At 43.7% G+C, this 23,080-nt stretch overlaps 1 protein-coding gene across 1 annotated transcript in view; it reads right to left on the bottom strand.

Annotated features, from left to right (window-relative positions):
• The window catches only part of LOC139351094 (pyruvate carboxylase, mitochondrial-like), a 251,754-nt gene that overhangs the window by 222,821 nt on the left and 5,853 nt on the right, over positions 1 to 23,080 (bottom strand). Inside the window, exons 2-9 of the mRNA XM_070992772.1 lie at positions 17,393 to 17,532; positions 15,040 to 15,133; positions 14,360 to 14,450; positions 12,626 to 12,791; positions 11,906 to 12,051; positions 8,356 to 8,473; positions 6,446 to 6,513; positions 3,798 to 3,881 (exon numbers count right to left, since the gene is read on the bottom strand). Coding sequence (XP_070848873.1) covers positions 3,798 to 3,881; positions 6,446 to 6,513; positions 8,356 to 8,473; positions 11,906 to 12,051; positions 12,626 to 12,791; positions 14,360 to 14,450; positions 15,040 to 15,133; positions 17,393 to 17,532 — 907 coding nt within the window. The remainder of the gene's footprint in view (positions 1 to 3,797; positions 3,882 to 6,445; positions 6,514 to 8,355; positions 8,474 to 11,905; positions 12,052 to 12,625; positions 12,792 to 14,359; positions 14,451 to 15,039; positions 15,134 to 17,392; positions 17,533 to 23,080) is intronic.

Raw genomic sequence — 23,080 nt, 5'->3', positions numbered from 1 at the left:
ATGGTGCAGCATATGCTTTGGGTGGGAAAACCACAGCCCATTTGTGCGCAGATGTTGCATGTCTCACAGACAGCACGTATAACTTAGCTGAGAAAGGGGAGTTTATGCCAAAATGCAGGTATTTTGACCTCACTTCCTGTCATCAAAACTGATGCTGAGAGGGTCCCAGCTGCTACATCTACTGCAGGCTGGTGCATTAAAACCTTCTCAACCCACTGCAAACGCAAAAACACCCAATACAGCTGCTGCACTGCGACACAGATATCAAAGAGGTATTCAAAGACGCAGATATTATCGCGTGCAGCACATGGATGAATGAGCAAGCAATGAAGCGCCCAATCAGTGGGCCAATCACTGTGATTAGGAAAACCTCACACTGCTGTAGTGAGATGCATCATTAATAAAACCAATCAGGACTGGCTGGGTGTTGTGTGTTGTGTTGGCTAAATGAAATGTCGGCCGCGGTCCTGCCCCTGAAAGCACAAAGACAACAAAGCATGGCAGCCAGACAGAGGGCTGAGGAGAGACAGCGGGAAAAAACATTTAGAAAACAAGCAAACAAAATCAGCTGTTTGAGCAGCAGATAACACATAGCAGCTTAACGGGCCGTTTGACAGGATCTCTGATTCTCTTGTGAGGTTTGGCTTGATATCCACTCTGAGCCCAAACCCTTTCTACCGAGAGCTGAAGTCACTTCCTGCGGCCGTCAGTGTTGCCTGGCAACTTTGTTCTCTAGGACATTCTATCAGGAAACACTGCGGCCTGCGGCGAGTTCAAAGACTGCGCCAGTCCTCTGAAAGACTCAGATGGAGGCTGCTGATAATGGAAGATGGGCGATAGGGACAGACGGTGAGATGAAGGGGGACAGAGCGCCAGCTCTGTGGAGCCGCCATTAAGACCAGATAAGAGCTGAGAAATAGCAGGTGTGTGTGTGCAGGAGTAGGAGAAAAATGAGCGAACAAGAGTGTGTGAGCATACAGAACCATGGGTGGGGACGGTATCTCATGCAGTGTATCTGTTTATACAGAATATCTTTCCATATGCATACCAAGTCTGTTGTTGCAGGAGTGGGAGACTTTTCGTGGTGTGACCTGGTGTGTAGGTGCAAGCAAAAGCAGGACAAACTGCATGTGTGCAGTTTAATGTCCTGAACACCGTGCCATTACACTCCAGTGAGCTGCAGATGAAAATGAAAAGGCTCTAATTACACTGCACATTGGACTGGAGGCATTCAGGTGTCTGAGTAGCTACCTCTGAGTGTAGCACTGAAAGAATTGGAGACCAAATATCTAAAAAAAACAGGCCACCTGAGACAAGCACATGTATCTGCTAATGTGTGTGTTTGTGTACAGACAGTAATAGCGCTATAATGTCATCACAAATGTGCTGCACATATGTCCCATCTCCATCACTTCCTATTCTACAGAGGGCCACAGAACACATTAAAAATAAATGTACTAATAAAATACCCAGCAAAGCATCAAAGTTCAGCCTCGTGTTGCTTAGGGAGCAGGTTTCAATACCTGCGGTGAGAGCCGGGCTCAGCTCAGAAGTGGAAGCCTTCACTGTGGGGACTGGCACAATGTGAAATGCAATCACAACACATAGCAGGGAAATGCAGCGACAGGGAGGGAGGAGGAGGAGGAGGAGGGAGGAGGAGAGGGGTGTTTGGAACAAGATGAATGGAGGATGAGGCAGAGAGAAAGTGAGACCCCTGGTGATAATCTGCAAATGCTGCAGGTTTGATCCTTCAGCTGCGTGTGCGACTTCTTCCACACATCTGTATTACTGGGATTTATCCTGTGCAAGAGCTCTTCCAGGAGAGACAGCCTGACTGAGTCTGTCGCTCTATTGGACACATTGTCTGTTCCTGTCATTTCTTAAAATCTGATACTCATATCTACAAATCCCTGATCTGGCACTAAATGCTTTAATAGTGGACATTTTATATGGAACTTTATATCTTAATTCACCTTCTTGATGAGAGATGAAAAGACACCACTGCAGCACTCAACCCTCCCATAAAAGCACAGCTTGTTTTTACACTTAAACATAGAGGATTTGTTTATTAGTGAGCTGTAAAGGGGCTGTTAGGTGGACATCTTGGTCATGGAGGAGCAGTAGGAGCACTGAGCTTCAAACATGCTACAATCCTGAACCTCTGATAATGATCCCCTTGCCTTTTGCTTATGTGGAGGCATTAAAAGTTGTTTTAATATTGGCATACAAGGAGCTTCCTCTTGTCTCTACATTGCGCACTCTGCCTTGACAAGCAGGGATGAAAATGTTACTGGTACAGGCAATTATGCCTCGTTTTCTTCATCGGAGCTGTGAGGTTAACACTGAAAGTGCAAACAGAGCTCGATTCAGTCTTGAATTCAAGGTTTGGTCACCAGAGAAAATCTTCCAACAGCGACAGCGAAGGCTCTCTGAGCACGTCGCAGTGGCGTGATGGAGCTGAAACACGTCCTTGCACCGAGCCAATCGTGGTCCTCTCAAGAACAGTGAACGGTTGTGTGCTTGAGTGCGTATGCGTGCGGTGCTGTTGTTGGTGCCCATCATCCGTGTGTTGTTGTTTGAGGAGCGACATCACTCTTAAGTTTCAAATGATAAAAAAAAAAAAAAAAAAAAAAAGCAGAGAAAAGTCACGGACAAAAGCTCGCCACAGCTGCTGCTAAACACGTACGAGGAGATAAGGTTTGTCACGTTAAGCAGATATGCTGGGTGATTTGAGCGCTGCAGAAAAAAAAAAATCTTTACAGGAGCAAGGTCATATCATGAGTCTAATATAAAGTTTCTATCTCTCTCTCTCTTATATAACAATTTCTCCATCAGTATCGTTCAAGGTCATTTCTTTAGCAAATCATCATCCTTGTCTCCATCCCCCTCTCCCGCTCCGCTCTTCACTTCTATCCATTCCTCAACTGGGCCATTACCTGAAAAGGCCATTACTTGAAATCTCTTGTGAGAGATGAGGCTTGACTTTTAAGTGATGCTGTCATAGTTGAGCCAACTTTTCGGCGACACTGACGCCAGACAACTGTGACAGAAATGATTCGATAAAGGCTAAGTACAAGGTTTTCGCATGTTGTGCCTAATCGGAGTGCATAACCGGTGACAATAATGGCAGAATTTGTTCTCGAGAAAGGCACTCAAAAACTATTCAAACATTCATTTCCAGGATTTCATTTACTGTTTGCACTGCTGACATCTATTTCCACCCGTTTTCAAATTTCATTTTCGCAGTTTGGCCGACACACTAATGTCCTCCTCATTTGAATCACAGGTAAATAGCCCATTAAAATTCCTGGGGAGATTCCAGTTGTTTTGCAGACCAATTATAGACAGAAAAATGAACAGCTCTGGGAATTTGCTCAGACTTCCGAAATACATCTCAATGTTTGAGCTTCCTCACCTGAAAAGCTCTTTAAGTTTCAGTGAGCCACTTCTCAAGTCTGCCAACTTTCTTAACAAGCGGTCAAAACTCTGTAAAACTGCACATTCAGCCTGCTGACACCTGTCTTGACATTTCCTGCCTCCTGGTGGATAAGCTCCCTGAACATCAGGCCACAGCAACATGAATATTCACTTGCTAATGTTGGATGCTGAATGACTAAAAAAACAATTAAGTAGGGTTTCTTTTCCTTTCCATTCATTCAGGTGCCTGTCCCCCATAATAAAATGGTCAAGTTAACCTGAAGCTTGGGGAAATGCCAACATGACATTGACATAAAAGAAAAGTGTGGCAAGAGACAGCAGAAATCATGAGAGCTTCAACACGGCGCACACAGACGCACCTGTTTGGCGAGGTTGACAGCATCAGCGTGAAGTCGGTCTCTTAGATGAGGGTCCAGTTGGAAAGCCGGCGCGATCTCCACAACCTTCAAAACAACGGGATTTTATTGATAATGCCAGTGACGAAAACAATGTCAGAGCAGAAGAGGCAGCAAGCAGACAATGTCATCATAACAACAAGCAACTACGAACATTTATATAGTTCAACATTTTCAATTCATAGGCAGCATTTAAAGATATAGTGTTATCACCATGCTGTGCTTTCCTGCATCACTCTCATTTAGAGGCTTTTACATTATTTGAGGGCTCCCTACGTCAGTGACAGAACCAAAATTTGGAAAGTGGCCTCTGAGTGTGATGGTTTTTTTCCACTGCAGATCATTATCCATTATGTTCACCTGTCATTTGGTGGTGGTGTGTGCAGGTTTGATGACAGCAGTGAGAGTAACTGTAATAACAGTCACTACGTTTACATGCAGTCAATATTCGGGTAATGGTCAATATTCCGGTTTCTGAAACATTCGGAATAACCTGTTTACATGCGTGAGCAAACGGGGGTAATCAATTGGGATATCCCGATCAAAACAGCGACGCACGGACAACGTCATGACGCATTTCAGCTTCTTCTTCCTGTATCCAAAAACAACAACAACAACAACAGCACGGTGGATAATCGTTTGCGCTTTGGTGCTGGTACTGACCCACCACCAGTACTTGCCACTATTCTGTCTTTCTTTCTGCATTAATGGAAGGCGAGAATGTGAAGAAACAGGAAATGGAGCCGGAGCTGTGCCATCCATATCCATGCTACCTGCACTCAAAAGACCAAGATTCATTGCGAATAGAACATGCGCAGAACACAAGTTAACGTTCCGTTCGATGGGGATATTCCGGCGTATACATTACCAAATATTCGGGTTAGAAAAGGCGTAACCGAGCAGGCGTTTTTCAAAAGGGTTATTGGTGTTTACATGGCTGTGCGCAACCGGGTTGCTGATATTCCGGTTATGAAAGGGTTATTTGACTGCATGTAAACGTAGTGTGTGAAGTTATGGGGCATGAAACCAGAACGATGAGCTGAAAGTAGCTAAAAGGGGAGTGAAGAGTCAGGTGATCATTCTCTGTTAGTTCAACACTTTAACAACAAACTCACCGTCACCTGAGCCATTGTTGATATGAAAGTGTCAATTGGTGCAGCTTTAAAGACGTGGTCCCCGACTTTGCTATAGCACTGAATAAAGCCCCCAAATTCCCAAACTGTCTCCCCGTTCTCAACTGATTCTTAAGATAGTAAAAGTACCACAGTCTGAGAGCGAGTTGCCTACTAATATTTAGTAAATACCATAATGTGTTGTCATTATTCGTACAGTAGCCATCAGTTTGATGCAGCGCGTGTCACTCAAGCTTGAGCGAAACAGATGGAGTGAATCATGTGTAGTCGCTTTCAGCTTTTCATTTGGTCTTGCGAAGGCTGCCGGGTGGGCGGGGTTCGCCATGTTGGAGGCTGATCGGTTTCGTTCCACCGTGTCAAACAAGTCAACCCGTCCAAAAGAAATAATTGAATCCAGATCAAACCGACGTGACCCATGTCTGATGTTGAAAAATAAAAACCACGAGAACTCAATTTAAATTCTTATCAAATCTCATCCAGGGAGGAAGAAAAAAAACCCTCTCCAAGTATGAATAGCACTTCCAAGACACAGAGAAAAGCTAAAAATACCCGAGCAGCACTCTACCATCCCTAATCTATTTCAACAAGCGACTATTTTGTTTCTGAGATTCAAAAAGATCTTAGATTAAGGGCAAAGGCAGATTAAGTCTCGCAGAATCAAAGAGCAGCAGCTCCGGAATGAACAGAGCCGCTAATATGATTATAATCTATAATTTGATTAAAGGGAAGAAAGTGATGAAAACACACGATTGAAACTGCTTTGAGGTGACAATTAGTAATGAAATATTACACATGTTAATCAGCTTCCTCTGATGAAAGCATTGTTATATTGAGTGACGATTAGATGACAGTTTCCATTTTCTCTTTCATGTGGCATTCAGACTTTTTGTTTTTTTTTTTTTTAATCAGTTGATGCTGTCATACCTCATTTCTTTCCAATAACAGCAAAGAAATGTGGGGGAAAAAAATCGCCTTGACTAATGAATGACAGTCAATTCAAAGCTATATATTCTTAAAAAAACTGTTCTTGTTGACCCAGGTTGATGTGGTGAATTATGCATCTGCTTTGTTGTCTTGTTGCCAAGACTCCCACTCAAGTAGCATTAGCAGTGGCTAATTTTTATGGGCATATAATCCTCTTACCCCCTGCTGCTCGGGACACTGACACCCAGAGCCACCAGCACCATAATAATCATCGCTGTAATCAGGACTATAATCACCTTATATTTGTTAATATGTTGCTTAATTGGCCTGTTTGCCCACATAAAAGGGAAATAAAGCACTGCAGCTCTTTGTAGATTCAGCAGACTGCAGTGCTCGCAGGTGTGATTCCTGCTTATGACCTTTGTTTCAAGCCCACTCACCATCATCATCCACTTCATGCTAATCTATGTAATACAGCAGAAATGCCACGAAGATAATCTTAAATAAATTCAAGCATTAAGTTGGGTAAGATGAATTTTAAAATGAGGACTTCACCTTTTGGTGCCTCCGCTGAATGGAGCAGTCTCTCTCGTAGAGGTGGATGACATTACCATATTTATCGCCTGGGGAGAGAAAAGGGGACCAAGAGAGGAGTCGGTGAGGAAGGACAAAGAAAATTATCAGGTAATCAGGGGTAAGAAGAAAAGAAGCAGTTCAATTCAAGTGAAGGAAGAGTGATAGAAACATTTGTTGGTCCTAGATAAACCATGAGGGACGTCCATCTTTGTGACAATTTTGATGTCGGCTGTCTTCAAGACCAAATTCTCACAATGTGACTGCTGCTACAACTAGGGTGACCAGATGTCCCGCTTTGTGTGAGACATTCACGCATTTCCATTACTTTTGACATGTCCCGCAAATTGTGGCGTTGTCCCACATTGTGATTGACAGTGTCAAAAACAAATTGTGACGTTGTCCCGCATTGAACACACTGACGTTCTGAGCGCCCACGGAGAGAAGGCAGATTCTAAAAGGACAGCTACGGCCTGTGAGGCGACGGTCATGTGACAGACGGTGGCAGCTGAAGGCATCAGTAAGCTCATTTTTTCTTCTGAAAACCATGGGTAAGGGTCTCTGACAGCCCACTTAAATGTCTTTACAATTTCAGTTAATATTAGAAGACTGGCCAGAGACATGTCTGATAATGAAAAAAGTATATCCCCAAAAACGTCTTTATATTTTCCATCATTTGACAGAGAGCAGTAATAATTAGAAAACAAAAAAACTCATCTGAATAAAATAACATTGTGGGGTGCAACCAACTGTATTTACGAGTCTATCAATAATTGTTTTTATTAATTTATTAACTGTTGAGTCTTTAAAACATAATCAAATAGTGAAGACAATTCAATGTGATCTCTTCAAATGTCTTTGTCCAATAGTCCAAAACCCAAAAATGTACAATTTACAATCGTATTTGGTTGCAGATTAACTGTCTGTTGATTGGCTGATTAATCGTTGCAGCTGTAAAATCTCCCACGGGCACTAGTGGTCGGCTGGCTGTAAACATGTTACTCACTAGTCAGAGCTAGCTTGGCCATGAGAGCATTTCACTTGATGTTTGTGCTACGTTTTTGAATATGACAGTTTTTCCCTTCATTGTGTCGTGACACAATTAACCACATGTTAATGGGACAATCTGACATGCCTCGAAATTGTTACCCTTCAGTCCAGCACAGACTGCGACCGAGAGTGTATTACACCCATCTCACACAGTACGACCTGCAAGATCGCCGTTATTGTGCAGTGTTTAAGAGCCTGAAAAGGAGTAAGGATGAGAGAAATCTGAGAGAAAACATAGACAGAGGGAACTGAATGAGACAGTGGCTGGGGAAACATTACACTGAAAATAAAGGAGGGGGAGAGGGAGGGCAGAAAAACAGAGGGCTAGCAAAGACATGGCTTTTAAGAGGTAATTCACAAAATCTCTGCATGCCCTAAAGACAGTAATTAATCACAATGATCCCACACACACACACAGAACAACACTACGGTAAATGATGAAGCATGCACACATGTAAACACAGCAACACACTGGTGCCAAGACAGACATATACCCGATAACACAAGCACCTCCACCAGGCAAACATGCACACACAAACACACACAGACATGCTCACAGTGCAGACGTGCTTCCTGTAAGTGTTGGTGTTGGATTTCAGTTCCATAATATTGAGTGGTAGCAGAGTTACATTCGCTATAATAAGAAATAATGGCTGCTGAATTCTCTGCAGGCCAATAAATCTCCTTCAGTCTCATTGTTCATCCGTCTCTCTTCCTCCCCCAGCACTGCGACGGAGTTCAAGGACCTCTATGCTACTTAATGAACTCTGATCAATCCACATAAACAAAAAACGGACACACAGTTAAAGGCAAGCACAAAGGAGGTCGCAGAGTGCACTTACCAAGGATCTGTACTTCAATGTGTCTCGGCTTTTCAATAAACTTCTCAACAAACAGGGCTCCGTTCCCAAAAGCCGTCAGGGCTTCAGAGTAGGCCCGCTGGTAATTCTCCTCAAGTTCCTGACAAACAGACAAGAAAAATCCATACGTGTCTGAGTTAGTGCGGCTATCCAAGAAGCGAGTGAGTCACAGTGAAGCGTTTTTTTCAAGGAGTTCTGCTGCACAGACTATACATCCTTAACAGAATCAGCTCAGCTAGTCGTATTCAGTGTAACTTGGATTTCCTGTTGTAATCCACTTTATTTCTCTTTCCCCTCTTCTGTCATTCACGCGTGATGGGGTGCAGTTTTGTTTTTCACCCTCTCTTTTGACACAAACACGTCCAGAGGGAGCCAGATTCTTCACCACATCTGAGACGAGGCTGTGGGAGGTCGCGACCGAGCATGCTGAAGGTCATGACTCAATCTGTGTTTGGCAGCCTGTGACGTGCCGCTGGCCCCGTCCAGGCTCCTCTTTTGGGGAAACACTGAGTCACCCATCATGCCCCCTTTTTTCCCCTGTGTCTCAGGAGAGGATACTGGAGCGAATCCTCAGCTGTCATCTCAGAGCCTTGAGAAAAGACGCTCTCGGAGGTAGAGCGGCCAGGTGCCGAGTGCAGAGGCAGATGTCGTCGGCGTCACCAGAAACGGGCCTGAGCTTTTGCAAGTGTTTTCTAACATTTTACAAAGTGATTTATCGATAAATCAATAATGAAATTCTAATTACTTTAATCTGCGCTTATCTTCCACAATGTGTCTGCAGTTCTCAGTTTATGGAAATAATGAATTCTACCTTAAGAGAAATAAATCTGCCATATAACAAACAGGGCATTCGTAAAAACATAAGAAGCCCCTCAATAGAATACGCACAACTCGCGCTGAATTACAAGCGGCGGGGAAAGGAATTTGGAGTCGCACACCTCGCCAAGCTGTCAAATCATTGCTGCACCTCTATTTTTGCAAATGACAGAAAAGACTTTTGAAAGACTCAAAGTTAGCCGGATTCCATTTGTACTCCTTCCACATCAGTTCAGTCCGTCTGTCAGCTCTGGCCACCGGAGCTTTGATACGTGCCGTTCTCCTCTTCTCCCACTGTTTGGGGAAGCACACCACGTCGAACGCGGAGCAAAAAAGCTGCTGATTTAATTCTGCCCTGCTTATCAGTAAACATACACATCTCATCCTACAGTATGTTGAGAACAGTTAGGCTCTCCCGGTCGATTCAGCATACAAATGACCCACGAGCTGGCCTTAATGGAATAAAGAGTCAACCTACGCATTGTTGCTTGGGGGTCCCAACAGTACAGAGAAACCTCTTTACAATTTCCTCACATCATATCAGCTGGAGCTGCTAAGGCCCCTGTGACTCGACTGAAGAACTAGAAATGTCAACAACTAATTAATTAGATTGGGGTACAACTCAGAAAAGGTCATACTTTCCATTGGATTGCTGACTTGAGAGGCTCAATGACTACAGTACAAAACACACTTGCATAGATCAGTGAGTGAGGCTGTGGAACCACTATGGCTGACACTGAACACGGTCATCAAATGTGATGGGTTTGTCTGAGTCAGGGCTGTGCTGAATGTCACAGCCAGAGGGACCCCCCTATACAACAGTAAAAACTGATAACTGAAGCGTCTCAATTTGCACATATTGAAAAGCAAAAGTCTGAAAGTGAAGGCGAAAGAGGATACAAAGAAGATTTTACATGAATGTGGTATTTCTGGGAGGAAATCTACATGACATAATTGAATGTGACTTAGGTTTTTTGTTTTTTTTTAAAGCCAAAGCAAAGAAATAAAGAACAGTAAATGCTAGCAGCCATGAAGGATGAGGAGGTGGCAATGCTCTGTGCAGCTGTGATTCACCACTGATCTCTGCCCTCGTCTATCTGATTAGACAAAAACCAGCTGCTCACTGAAAAAAGTCAGACACGGTCAAACTTAGGAGGCAGAAATGGGGGGTGGGGGGGGTGGCTGTGCACGTTCACATGGCCAACAACCAGTGCCCCCCCCAGCCACTGCTCTGGAGCAAAGCTGCCGCCAGGCCTGCACTGAAATAAACAGGGGTGACGATGAACCACTTTCTGGTGTCTATGGGCCTTAAGGAGTTCATTTTCCCTTTGAGACACATATTTTGGATAAAATCATGAACAAAAGGACAATAAAGCCCTTCTTATATATTAAACTCCCGGGGAAACTCCACCATTAATAATGTAGGACACTTTGTAATAAAAAAAATAGAGAACAAAAAGAAAAAAAATCCAAACTACACTATCATTGTAGAAACAGTATTATTGGCCCTGCTTGGCTCGCTTTGCAATAACAATCAACTGAGGTTAAGAGTGTTTTTCTTGGGGGTCAAAACTCATTCGGCATTTTTCACAAGCATCTCCCAAAACAGCACTTACAGTGAGTGAGCAGCTGTTGGCTGTCCACGCTGGAAAGCCTTATGACTATATTTTAAACTCTGGACTCATTTAACTGTCTGTAAGCAGTGTGATTATGTATTAAACACAGAGAATATTCAACACAGACCAAACAAACAGAAGCAGTGCATTCGCAGACGAGCACCGCACTGGTATATTGTGAAAATGTTGTGCATTATGTATAAGGGAGCCTCTCTGTTCTTAGTTTTCTGGACTTTGTGCATTTGTTGTTGCATTATGAAGCTGAAGTACGTATAAGAAAGGAAAGCGAGCGTGTTTTTACCCTTTGCTTTGTTTGAAGTAGAGGCAGCCTACAATCTGAAAGTTAAGGGTCACACATGCTTTGACAGGCGCTAATGAAAATGCTATTCCTTTGAGGGACTTTGAGTGGAAACCAAACATTTCATAACCAAGACAAATACCAACATAAACAAACTGGAATAAGCAAAAAACGTGAAAACTAAAGACTAACAATGAAGATTTCATATGAGCATCATCTAAACAGCGAAACAAAATTGTTAACGAGACTTCAGAGCATGCTAACATGACCTAAAAAGTCCAGTTTTGGTCCTCACTTCTCTCCGTCAAACTGCTGCGTGGTCACCGCTGTGACAGCCCATCACTGCTGTCTGGGTGATGGAACTCTTAACATGGCCGAGAGGAGGAAGGTGAGGATGGTTGCGACAGATTCGTGGATGGAAATCCGCAAAGGGATGCACAAAACATGGCCAGTTTCAGGTCATATCAAGCAACTCAAGACATTCCCTTAAGGAAAATATTACTCTTTTCTCTTTTATTAATGTATTTTGCATGTTGAGGTATGATCATTGCATGGATTTCATGGTGTCACAGTGCGACCGGCAGCCAGAGAGACAAATGATAAATGATCGGGTTATAATTTCCAAGATATTTCCATTTGATTCCACACAAATGGAAAATTGATGAGTATGAAAACCAAAATCTGTCATGAGGCCGGCGGGCCATCAAGTTGGGTTTGTTTTCTCTTTGCCGGACAAGATTTAAGCTGTTAAATTCCACCTCTCACAGAAGCGATCATGTCGAGCGGCAGCTGACGGGCTCACCTCGTACTCTCTGACCACCCTCATGCCACGACCGCCTCCGCCGTAAGCCGCTTTGAAGATGATGGGGAAGCCGTATGTTTGGGCAAACACCTGCGCCTCCTGCAGGCTGGAGATGGGGGAATCTGTTCCTGGGACCACAGGTACACCTAAAACATGGGGTGGGGGTTGAGCAAAAGGATACACTAGTGAGAAATGCTTTGCTTTAGGAATCCAAAAGCTGTATTTTATGGCAAAAAAAAAAAAATCACTGAAGACTGCCAGGTACTATTAACTTCACACTGCATTTGAGTCTCGCAAGGTCAAATTTTGTTTTACAGCAGAAAGATACTGCTTTATGGTGCAAAATAGGAGGAGGACGCTGTTAAATCCAAATCAATAGACCTTCATCTTTCACAGTTTCTTGCAGTGGCAGATGGAGCAAGTTAAAGGCTGGAAAATGTTCAAAAAATGTTCGTCTCCCACAGTAAAGACAAAATTAATGCTTGGAGAGTAAAAGCCAAAGCAAATGCTAGCAGAGCGATGCCAAGGCAAAAGGTGGAGGGAGGAGGGGGAGTGAGTCATCACAATAACAAGCAAACAGGAGAAACACTATCACCAATAATACTACAGGCATCAGATACTAAAAACCTCTTAACAAGAACACACACATGACAGCAGCTATTCATATTTTGCTTGTCTCTGAATCTACGCCTCCTCACGTCCAGTCATCCACTTCCATACCTGCACTGATGGCCAGGGAACGGGCCTCCACTTTGTCTCCCATCTTGCGGACCGTTTCTGGGGACGGCCCTATAAACATCACCCCTGCGTCTGCGCAGGCCTGGGCGAAGTCTGACCGCTCGGAGAGGAAGCCGTAGCCTGGGTGGATAGCATCCACGCCGTTGTCCTAAGAAGTGAGAGAGGGTTAAAAGGAGCATTGTACCTGTTGTACCTTTGAAGACACATCCCACGAAAAGAAAAAGAAAGCGCTTCACATTTCTTTTTAAGTTGGGGCTAAAATATTTGCCAGTGAAATCCACAGAAAGGAAGCACAGTCCAGCTGGGCAACGGGAGTTCTGCTAAATAGGGAGCCACTGCTGGGCCGCGGTTAACACTTGGCTGACTTATGGGCGAGGGAAATAAAGAGCCATTGCACACCCTAACCTGCATGCTTCACCACGCACTGGCGTGAAAAAAGAAAAAAAGATGTACATATCACTTACGGCAAAGGCAGAGTGGGCTAATGACATGTTTTGCTCTCACTGTTTTAGTTGCAATTGCCTTAATCATCATCTAGTCAATGGACATCAGTAGGAGCCTGAGTAAGTCGACAGGCACGCATAATTTGAGGGTCAGGGGGAAGGTACTGACACACACACACACACACACACACACACACACACACACACACACACACACACACACACACACACACACACACACACACACAGATACAGTAGCTGCAGAGCTTGACAGATAGAGCCATCTCTCGATCAGTATGTGCCATCTGCTCTTGGATACGAGGCGGACTATAATTATGGGCTGTCCTGTTGTTAAGGGAGCTGTTACTGGCAGGCCAGGAGAGGCATGGAGCCACACACATAAAAGTGTGCGCACGCAAGCAGGTACAACTCACACACACACACACACACACGGACATGAATGCAAAGAGGCATGGACATTGGATGATGATTCACGCACACAGACACACACACACAGGCTAACGCAACACCCTGCGGCTACACACATTCATGCGAGCGAGATCATACGCTCGTGCTTTCACAGTTGTAAGCCGACACACAAGTTTTCACAGAGCTAAAAAGCCACGCTCAGAAGGTGCTGGGACAGAGACGGATGGTTATTTCGGTCACACAGTAATAGAGCGATGCGCAGTGTGAAGAAGAAATAAACATAGACTGAATGTGAAAGAGAAAGGAGACACACACGCTGCGCACACACACTACTTTGCTGGCATGGGGTGGATAGGCTCCCAGATAGGCAGACGGATTTTGAGAAATGAGTTGGACGGCGGCGGCTCCCCGACTTGGCTGGCTGACCACATGCCCACGCAGAAAATTATAACCCGTGCGAGATTGATCAGAAAAATGATAATGAACAACTGGCAGCATGTCCTGGAGGGAAGGAGGGAGGGAGGGAGGGAGGGAGGGAGGGAGGGAGAGGACGTAACACAGAACAGATCTGATCTAACACAGATAAGTGCAGAGGGAAGAGGAAGAGAGATTGAGAATGATAGTAGAAAGGAGGGAAATGGTAGAGGAGGAAAGGAAGTCAAGCCATGTCCACTTCCTTCCTTTGAACCAAGCTAAATATAGATTGAGTCACTTGTCAGCCTCACTAAGACTGTCCAACCTAAGGACGGTTAGTAGGGTTATTGTTTAGGATCAAATGGAATATAACGACATAAAAACCTACATACAAAAACCTTAACACCATCGTGCTGTAAACGCTCCTTACCTTAGCTACTTTGATAATGTCAGGAATGTGCAGGTAAGCAGCAACAGGTGGCAGGCCTTTTCCAATCAGGTAAGCCTCATCTGCCTTCTGCCTGTGAAGACAAGGGTAAAGGATTTATGTGAGGGGGGTGAAAGGGCGACAGCCAAAGCATACAAAATACACAGGTGTGTAAAAGCCATTATAGATTCATGGCAGCATATCCAAACTCTGAGTAAAGAGTAGGCACCAGTATTTACTCAACTAAAGCCCACTGTAATAACTCAGATTAGTCATCCAGTCAGCCGTTAGGACAGAGAGAATCAGGTGAAAGTACAGTCATACAGCAAGTTGTGTTAAAAAAAATAGAGGGGAACAGAAAAGCTCACAGTGAGGCAAATTAGGATGTTTGTGCATGGAAACTAAGCAGCGTGATTACCCGAATGTTTGTTATGTCAATACAATTATACTTATGTCCCTACTTGATACCAATCGCAAAACAAAGAGCTGGCCCAAAGCGCTAGAGAGAAGAAAAATGCTCCAAAGCTTCCTTTAATTGCTGTTGGCTCTAATCAACTGTGAGCATTTCATGGTCGATACCCAGCAGTGGCAGCCCGGCAGTTCACTCAGACATCTGTCGGTTACGCTTTCTTTATTTAAACCTGTGTGGACCCATTCGGCTCTAATGCAGCAGACGTTAGTACCTGTGCATCTGTCCAGTGTCTTGCTCAGAGTAGACGGCCACCGTTCGAATCCCCAGTTCGGTGCAGGCTCTGAACACACGGATGGCGATCTCACCTGGAAGACAAGAGGGAGATGTGAGGGACGAATGTGCAGGAGGTGGTTATTTTACCAAAATATCAGCCACATTGTTTGCGTTCTGCTCTGCTACATTTTGCCTTTCTAAATGCTGCTCCTGCTCTCCGTCACTTTTATTCTCTTTATTATTCAAATGTGAACGTACAGGGAGGTTGTAGTTGTTTATTTTTCATAAGCACACACTTAAAATGATTATCAGAAACTTGTAGCATTGGCACTATTTTGGGATGAGAGAATGAAATAAATTTGAATTTTTCAGACCATAAATAAGATGTGAAAACAAAGCAAATCTAACCAGCATACTTCATCACATTGTGCAAAAATGTCCAGACGCTACAAGTCTACTGTTCTGAAAAACACAGTAAAATCTCAGCTTCAGACAACCAAAACACTCCCTGCCTTTAATCTTGCTGTCACTGGAGCCAAATGCTTGTTTTTCAAGCAACACACTTTTTATGGGAGGGAAAAAAAAAAAAGTTTAGTCACTGAAAACTAGCAAGATGAGTTGTTCTTGCTGGAAGGGGAGGACAGCGTCCAAACATTTGAGGAGCATTAAAAAAAGATGAAGAGAGAGAAAAAACAAGCAAGAAATAAAGTGAATTTTGAGAACGACAACAGTGGGAACATGAAAATGGATGAAAATATGACAGAGGACAGAGAGAAGAGGACGAGGTGGTACGGAAAGCCTGACAGATGAAATGTAGTGGATTTCACAAATAAATCTAGAGAGTGAAAGAAGTGAAAATGGACATGACCAAGAAGGAGGTCATAAAGGTACCAAAGAAACACAGTTTGGCAAGTTTAAGTATAAGTGACAAATAAGTGGAGAGGAGACAAGAAAAGCAGTGGAGGGGGGAAAGGAGGGAAATGAAATACGGAATGAAAAGACAGCGTGAAAAGGAGCAAAGTCACATGGGGCAAAAAGGAAGACAGCAAGTGGCTCAGAGGAAATCACATTTGACAAGTGCTGAAAAACACAGGGAGTGCAAAGAGAGGAGAGGAGAGGAGAGGAGAGGAGAGGAGAGGAGAGGAGAGGAGGTACTAGGGGTAGAGGAGAGCAGAGAGGAAAGGAGAAAATTAGCGAAGGAGCAGAGAAGCAACAGAAAAGAGGAGATGTGCTTGGTGAAGTGGAATCTGGGTTGATATGATAGGAGGGTCCGGTCTCTCTCTTCATCACATACACACAGTGAAGCCGAGCACGGTCCGGTGCACCGCGCTGTGATGAATGCGATCTAATGCAGTGTTGATATCGCGCCACGCCGATGCCGAGGAGAGAGATTGACGGAAAGCCCTGCAATGTGTGCGAGTGTGTGCGTGCGGATGTGTGGCAGAGACCACAATCTATTTGAATCAAGTTGATGGATTAAAGCAGTTAAATAGAGTCTTTATGGGAGGGTAGACATGAATGTATGCATGCTTACGCTCAGTACAGACTTATGTGCAGTAGGAGGCCTGCAGAGCACGACGTGTGTCCAGAATTGAAATTGAACTCGGAACCCAACGCACCGATCAATTGGAATTTATGAAAACACTGAAGCAAATCAAGCACTTTAAATGCGTCCGCAGGAATGAATAGAACGGGAAGCATTTGAATAAAAGCATGAGAGCATTTATTTGTCACTTACTTCCTGCATGTTACCTGACATTCACCATGAGTGCACACTGAGGGCCTCTCTGGACTGCATTAGCATTAACAGCACAGGTCCGGTGATTACCAGTATTACCAGTGCAGGTCGGTGATGTTTACACTATAATTATATTTCCACTGAGATCTCAATCCCAGTAATATAGGCTTCACGTACAGCAGCATAGGAAAGCATGGGAAGGAACAAATGAATGCTTTTGCCCATATTTGGTGGGTCCAATCTATTTCTAACCATCCATCCAGAAAGATCTGAAATCAGGAAAACGCTGAACCAACTCAAGCATTCTGAATTCCTCGTGCGCAGTGTTGACAATGATTGCACCTCTTTTCCCAGTGTGTTAAAACGTCTGGTGCTTCTGGATTGAAGAAAACAAAGCTAGCTCATACAGCCGCCCAGACAATGTGTGTTTAAATATTAGCATGCACTAAGGCAAACTAAATGTTGCCTATTAAATATTAAGAGTCTGTTCTTTTGCCTGGGGAACATTCGAAATGTCACAACTTTTTTCCTTACATTATAAATGAAACAGCACTGTGTTTGATTTAATGCCGCTATCCGAATTGCTTGTCTTCTTCAGTGGATGGGCTCTTACCTCTATTGGCCACCATGACTTTCTTGATTGGTCGGTATTGGTTAGTCCGCGGGGCTGAGTGGGCGAGGCGGGAGAGGAGACACGCCCTCTTCACAGCCAACAGGCCGAGGCCGCCTCGGACCACAACGTACTGCAACATCCTGAGAGAAGAGGACACCAAACGTTCAACATACACAACAGCAACTCATGTTTTCTTACAATACCTAGAGAGTAACTGTCTCTGAAGTTCAGTTTCGCAGGTGAAAAAAGATGCTTTCATGATAAGAGGCTGATAACGCTTTGAAAATGATTAAACAAGAGATTTCAGGGAGATAAATCCACTAAAACAGCAGACCCTATTAAGTCGCTGCTGTGGGCTGTATGTGCCTTTCAACTTGTGTGGTATTTTCTCAGAACATTTTAATTGGTTTTGTACTGATACGTAGCAGCAAACTTATCCCAGTGATCAAGAAGAAAAAGATGGATTATGTCTAAATAATTTGAGACCTGTGACCTTGGCTTCTGAAAAGCCGGCTGAGGAATCAAACACCGTGGGTTGATGTCAGACTGGAGAGAAGAGATGTTACCCTGTTAGAGAAAATATCTTCCTATCTTACTGTCATTAGAGTGGTCTCACTGCTACAAGGTGATTTTAGCCCTAAAATAAATCTTTGTAAGTCTCATTCATCTCCCATCTTCCCAGTCAGAGGCACTGGCTTTCCATAAAAGGAAGGCACGAGTCAGCTGCTGTTCCTCCCGGCCGCCAATCAGCTGCAGGTGTGACTAATTAAAGACAAGTTTCTGGTGTGTTTGTGGTGTCTCTCTTTTTTTTCCTCCTCCACATTAAAATAATAAAAAGGCACAAATTATCTTTTTCCTCTGCCAGAAATGTGCAAATACAAATCATTCACAAATGGCTCTCATTAGTCCCATTCATAGATTTAATTGTGGGAAACTTGTTGATATTTATCTTTGTGGACAAAGCCATGTTGTCCACACACACAGAAAAAAAGGTGATAGAGTGGCACAGACTTGCTGTACCTGAATTAATATTAAATACTGAAGATGAAGTTTGGATGAAGTTTCATTTGGCTTAAAGACAAAAACAATTACATTTAACAGTGGCACTACAGTTTGATGGCTGCTTTTATAATCAATAATCCCCTCAACACTTAAATACTGAACTGAAGCACCCTGTGACCGAACATCCACAACGACATGAAAACAGCACCACTACACAAAGACACACATATATACACGTACTGAAGACATCTACCTCCTCAGCTAGACGATGAGTGTCTCATTCAATGGGGAAACTGGCAGCTTTACTGGTGGTAGCTCTTTGACAATGAGCCTGACAATACAGAGCAAGCTTCTTCTTCTGGTCTGGCTACAAGGCTAAACCTCACCAGCAGTCCTTTGCTGCCACACTGTGGTCAAACAGCAGCGATGCAGTCAGTGGAAGCTCATCTGGCAAAGTGCCACTCTTTGGACATCCCAGAACATGCCAATAAAGAATGAAGCAAAACCGATTTGTCGTATTATAAGTAACAATATATTTGGTTTATAGGGTTTCACATTAAGGTGAATTACTGCATGTCCTGTGTAAATTTAGAGATATTGAACTGATGTGTTGTCTGCTGCTCAATGTCACTGAATGTAACCATGACACTGACAGACACGATGGCAGATAAAGTTAACTAACAGTACAGTAATTCACCTTTACTTTGCATCAGTGCATGCTGGGACATGCTGGGACAGTCTTCAGCCTATCCCATCATGCACTGGGTGAGAGGCAGAGCAACACTGTAGACAAGTGTTGTGATCGTACCTCTAATTAGAATGAATTACACAAATAAATGAAACAAATCAAACTCATTTCGTCACATAAACCTCAGAAATGAGCAAATCAATGAAGAATTAACTATGAAGAAGTGGATGAAAACTCAGTGAATAGATGCTTTTTGACTCTCAATGAACGCCTTGAGGCTGTCTGCATGCAGTGGAAGCTCAGGCTGAAACAGTAGACGGTGCCGACACAACAGCAGCAGCAGCACGCTATGACACAGATACAGTTTCCTGAGTCCTGAATACAAAAAGGAGACAACAGCGGGGCAGATGGGAACAGGACAAATGAACCGGGCAGGCGAGCAAAAACAGGTCAAATATTATCTGTGTCCTGCATGAACCTTATCTCTCCGATACAACTTCTTACCCAAGGAGCATATTTATTATGAACGAGGTGTTTGGGTGATACATACTCAATTGAAACCAGCACAAAGACAATATATTTAAAGTTTTACCTCATTAACTTCATTGATTTTTGCAAATATATGTTTATTCTGAATTTGATGCCAGCAGCGTGTTTCAAAGAAGTTTGGACAGGAGCAACTAAAGACTGGGAAAGATGTGGAACGCTCCAAAAACACCTGTTTGGATCATTCCACAGGTGAACAAGTTCACTGGTAACAGGTGAAGGTATCATGATCAGGTATGAAAGGGGCATCCTGGAAAGACTCTGGCGTTCACAAGCAAGGATGGAGGGAGGTTCACCACTTTGTGAACACATGATTATATAAAGGATACCATTTCATGCACTCAGGAACACTTCAGAAAACCACTGAAGGTAAACAGAGTTTGTTTGGAAATGACTGTGTTCTGTTTTTGTTTACACTTCACTCAGAGAAGCTGGAAGCTAAGTTGTCAAACAAACGTGTGGGTCAGTGTCAAAATGAAGAGTACCAGCTTCTCAATATCTTAAAGTTTAGTTTTTAAGTGTAGAAATGTGACAAAAGTAGACCAAAGTGCATTGATTTGTGTACAGAAAATGACATTAAAATATAACTAGCCAGCAGCCTAACGATGGTTCACTTAAGCTGTGGTCTGTTATCGAAGATGCTCTTCAATCTCCCAAAGGATGGAAATCTACCAGACACCGTGGCCTGCAGTGGAAACTTCCTGACCTGAAACAGTAACACACATGCTAAGCTGAAAATTTCCAACATCCAAAAAACATCCAAAATTCCACGAGATCTCTCTTTTTTCAACACCATTATTCCACAGCTTTGCAGCGCAGCTCACGACTCTCTTCCTCCCGTCCTTCCTGTCTCCCTGCACTGACGGATGGACCCAAAACAAAAATGTGGCTCACCGGTAGCATTACCAAAACGCAATGAAGCAAACTCCAGGCTGAACTGTGGCATGAAAGGAATGTGAAATGGCGTTGACACTCAGGCTGTGGCAGCACAACCTGGTGCTGCCACAGCCTGAGTTCTGCGCCTCAATGACAAATTGCTGGTTTGTCTCCTTTTTCTGGCCTCAGAGATAAAGCTGTTCTTTATCAGGACTCAGACTAGGAAATAAACAAAAGACAGAAAACGGAAAAGGAAGGAATAATGATTTTGCGAGCGGGGCTTCATCTTTATAACCTACCCCCACAGAGTAGAGTATATTTTGAAAACTGATGAAAACATATTGCTCATCGTGGCACATGCAGGGGGAGTCACAGCGGAAAACATTCGTCCGTTCTGGCGTCTGACTCATAGTTTGAGGAAAAACACAGAGGAAGCACCAAGATGTAAACCTCTTGAAATCTGAAGAACACTTAGGAAATGTTTTCTTTAAGGCACGAGCAAGTGTGTGTGTCCGCTTACGAGAGACTGATTGACAGCATTGGGCATAAAGAATGAGATGAATTATCGTTTGCAGCATAGTGAAAAAAGCTACATCAGGAAAATCTAACGTGCGCTCACAGTTCAGCACTCGTGCTCTAGATTAAGTCGACTTCAGCATGAAGCGTTTTTACGGCACATGATCGGTTCACAGCAGAATCAAGCTTTACTCCCTGTGACTCTGATGAAGCAGGAATCCATATTATCATGCACGACACTGAACATACAGTCATAAGTAAAAGAGTGATGCCACAATATCCACCTTATTATCCGCTTTCATGATAGCAAACCCAACTACAGCAGCTTGATCACTTAATGTCCTCTAATCATGACGGGCGATCTGATCGAGCTGATCGGTTTCCAGCCCCGGGCTGCGACTGTTTACTCTGAGGAACAGGTCGAGTCATGTCAATTATCAGCTGGTATGTTTTCAGTCACTGTCTGGTACACACACACACACACACACACAGGGTGGACAAAAAAACAGGAACACCTCATGATATAACTGCGCTGACACCGAAGCCACGCCGCTGCTTTTGATGGACGCATGGATTGCGTTGAATTGTGTAGGTGTTACTGTAAATGTGTGTATTTTCAAGGGAAAACAGGGGAGAGAAAATCCATCCATCTATCAACAGTGACAGAAAATCCAAGTCAGCCACAGAAACCCCCCCTCCAGAACTCTAACAAATCTCTTTCAGATGGATTACGAGGCTTACACTGATATCACTTTTGTCCACAGGCCTGTAAACTAAGTCAGGATACTCATGTGATCGGGGTGTAACAATGCATGAAATCATACTGTATTGATTACACATGAGAAAGACTGACACCAGACACATTTTAAAAAGCTTGTCAATGAATGAAAGGCTCAGGCTACAAATGTTTTCATGCTTCACAGTGCGTTACGCTGCCATTACTCATGCAGGGTCTGATATGTAAAAGCAGGTTTCCCTTAGTCTTTTTAACAGACCTTTCAGTAGGTCGCCACAGTGGCACAAGAATGTGACCTTCGCCCTTAACTGAGAACAAATAAATGAGACAGTGGGGTTGTCTCCTTGTTTCACATACGAACAATCCAACCCACTTCAAACCAGCGCGTTCAATCTGTAATTGCTTTCATGTGAGACCATGAGATACTGAAACATCTTTATGAGCGCTTCCCAGGCATCTGGCACAACTCAAACCAGGGTGCAGAAACCGAGCTGAGGTGCAGCGACAGCATTTAGTCTGGAGGCTCCAAACCTGCAGGAGACCCCCTCATTTTCGCCAAAGTTTAAGTATGAACCTTTGTTTACTCTGTTACTCTGTACAAAAAACTTACAGTTCAGTGGAGACAAAAGGTTTGTAGTGTCAACTCAGATGGGCAAAACACATCACAAGATACTGTATTTTGGTAGTTAAGGCCCATTTAATGATATTAGCTTATCTTCGGCCATTAATATGTACATCTCTTGACGTCAGGGCTGTACTGAATAGCATTTTTTTAGGCTTCTATTGAGGTTTTCAAATGAAGCTTTGAATGTCTGTCGTCCTGTTCAATGACTTCATCACCCTGTCTGTCCAGGGCGTGGCTGAAATAGTTCAATAAGACTTTACCGTACAACCTCTTCCCCACCTCAGCCCTGAACGCTAACATCAGTTTCAAAACAGCCGCAAAACAAAATTAAATTACAGTTGGAGAGCCAAACTGGAATGTGGATGTTTTTGGCCAAATGCACTCCGTGACCTCCTCTCTCTCTCTCTCTCTCTCTCTCTCTCTCTCTCTCTCTCTCTCTCTCTCTCTCTCTCTCTCTCTCTCTCTCTCTCTCTCTCTCTCTCTCTCTCTCTCTCTCTCTCTCTCTCTCTCTCTCTCTCTCTCTCTCTCTCTCTCTCTCTCTCTCTCTCTCTCTCTCTCTCTCTCTCTCTCTCTCTCTCTCGCTGTTGTCCTCTCTCCAAGTCACACACAAACACACAGGGGCACAAACAAGCACAAGCGTCCTCACCGCAAAGTTTCTGAATAACCAAAACTGTCTGACCCCACCGCTAAATCGTGACA

The sequence above is a fragment of the Chaetodon trifascialis genome, chromosome 23, assembly GCF_039877785.1.
Source record: "Chaetodon trifascialis isolate fChaTrf1 chromosome 23, fChaTrf1.hap1, whole genome shotgun sequence".
Classification (NCBI taxonomy): domain Eukaryota; kingdom Metazoa; phylum Chordata; class Actinopteri; order Chaetodontiformes; family Chaetodontidae; genus Chaetodon; species Chaetodon trifascialis.
Note: the sequence above shows the minus strand (reverse complement) of the source record. Positions and strands in the feature narration are given on the sequence as shown.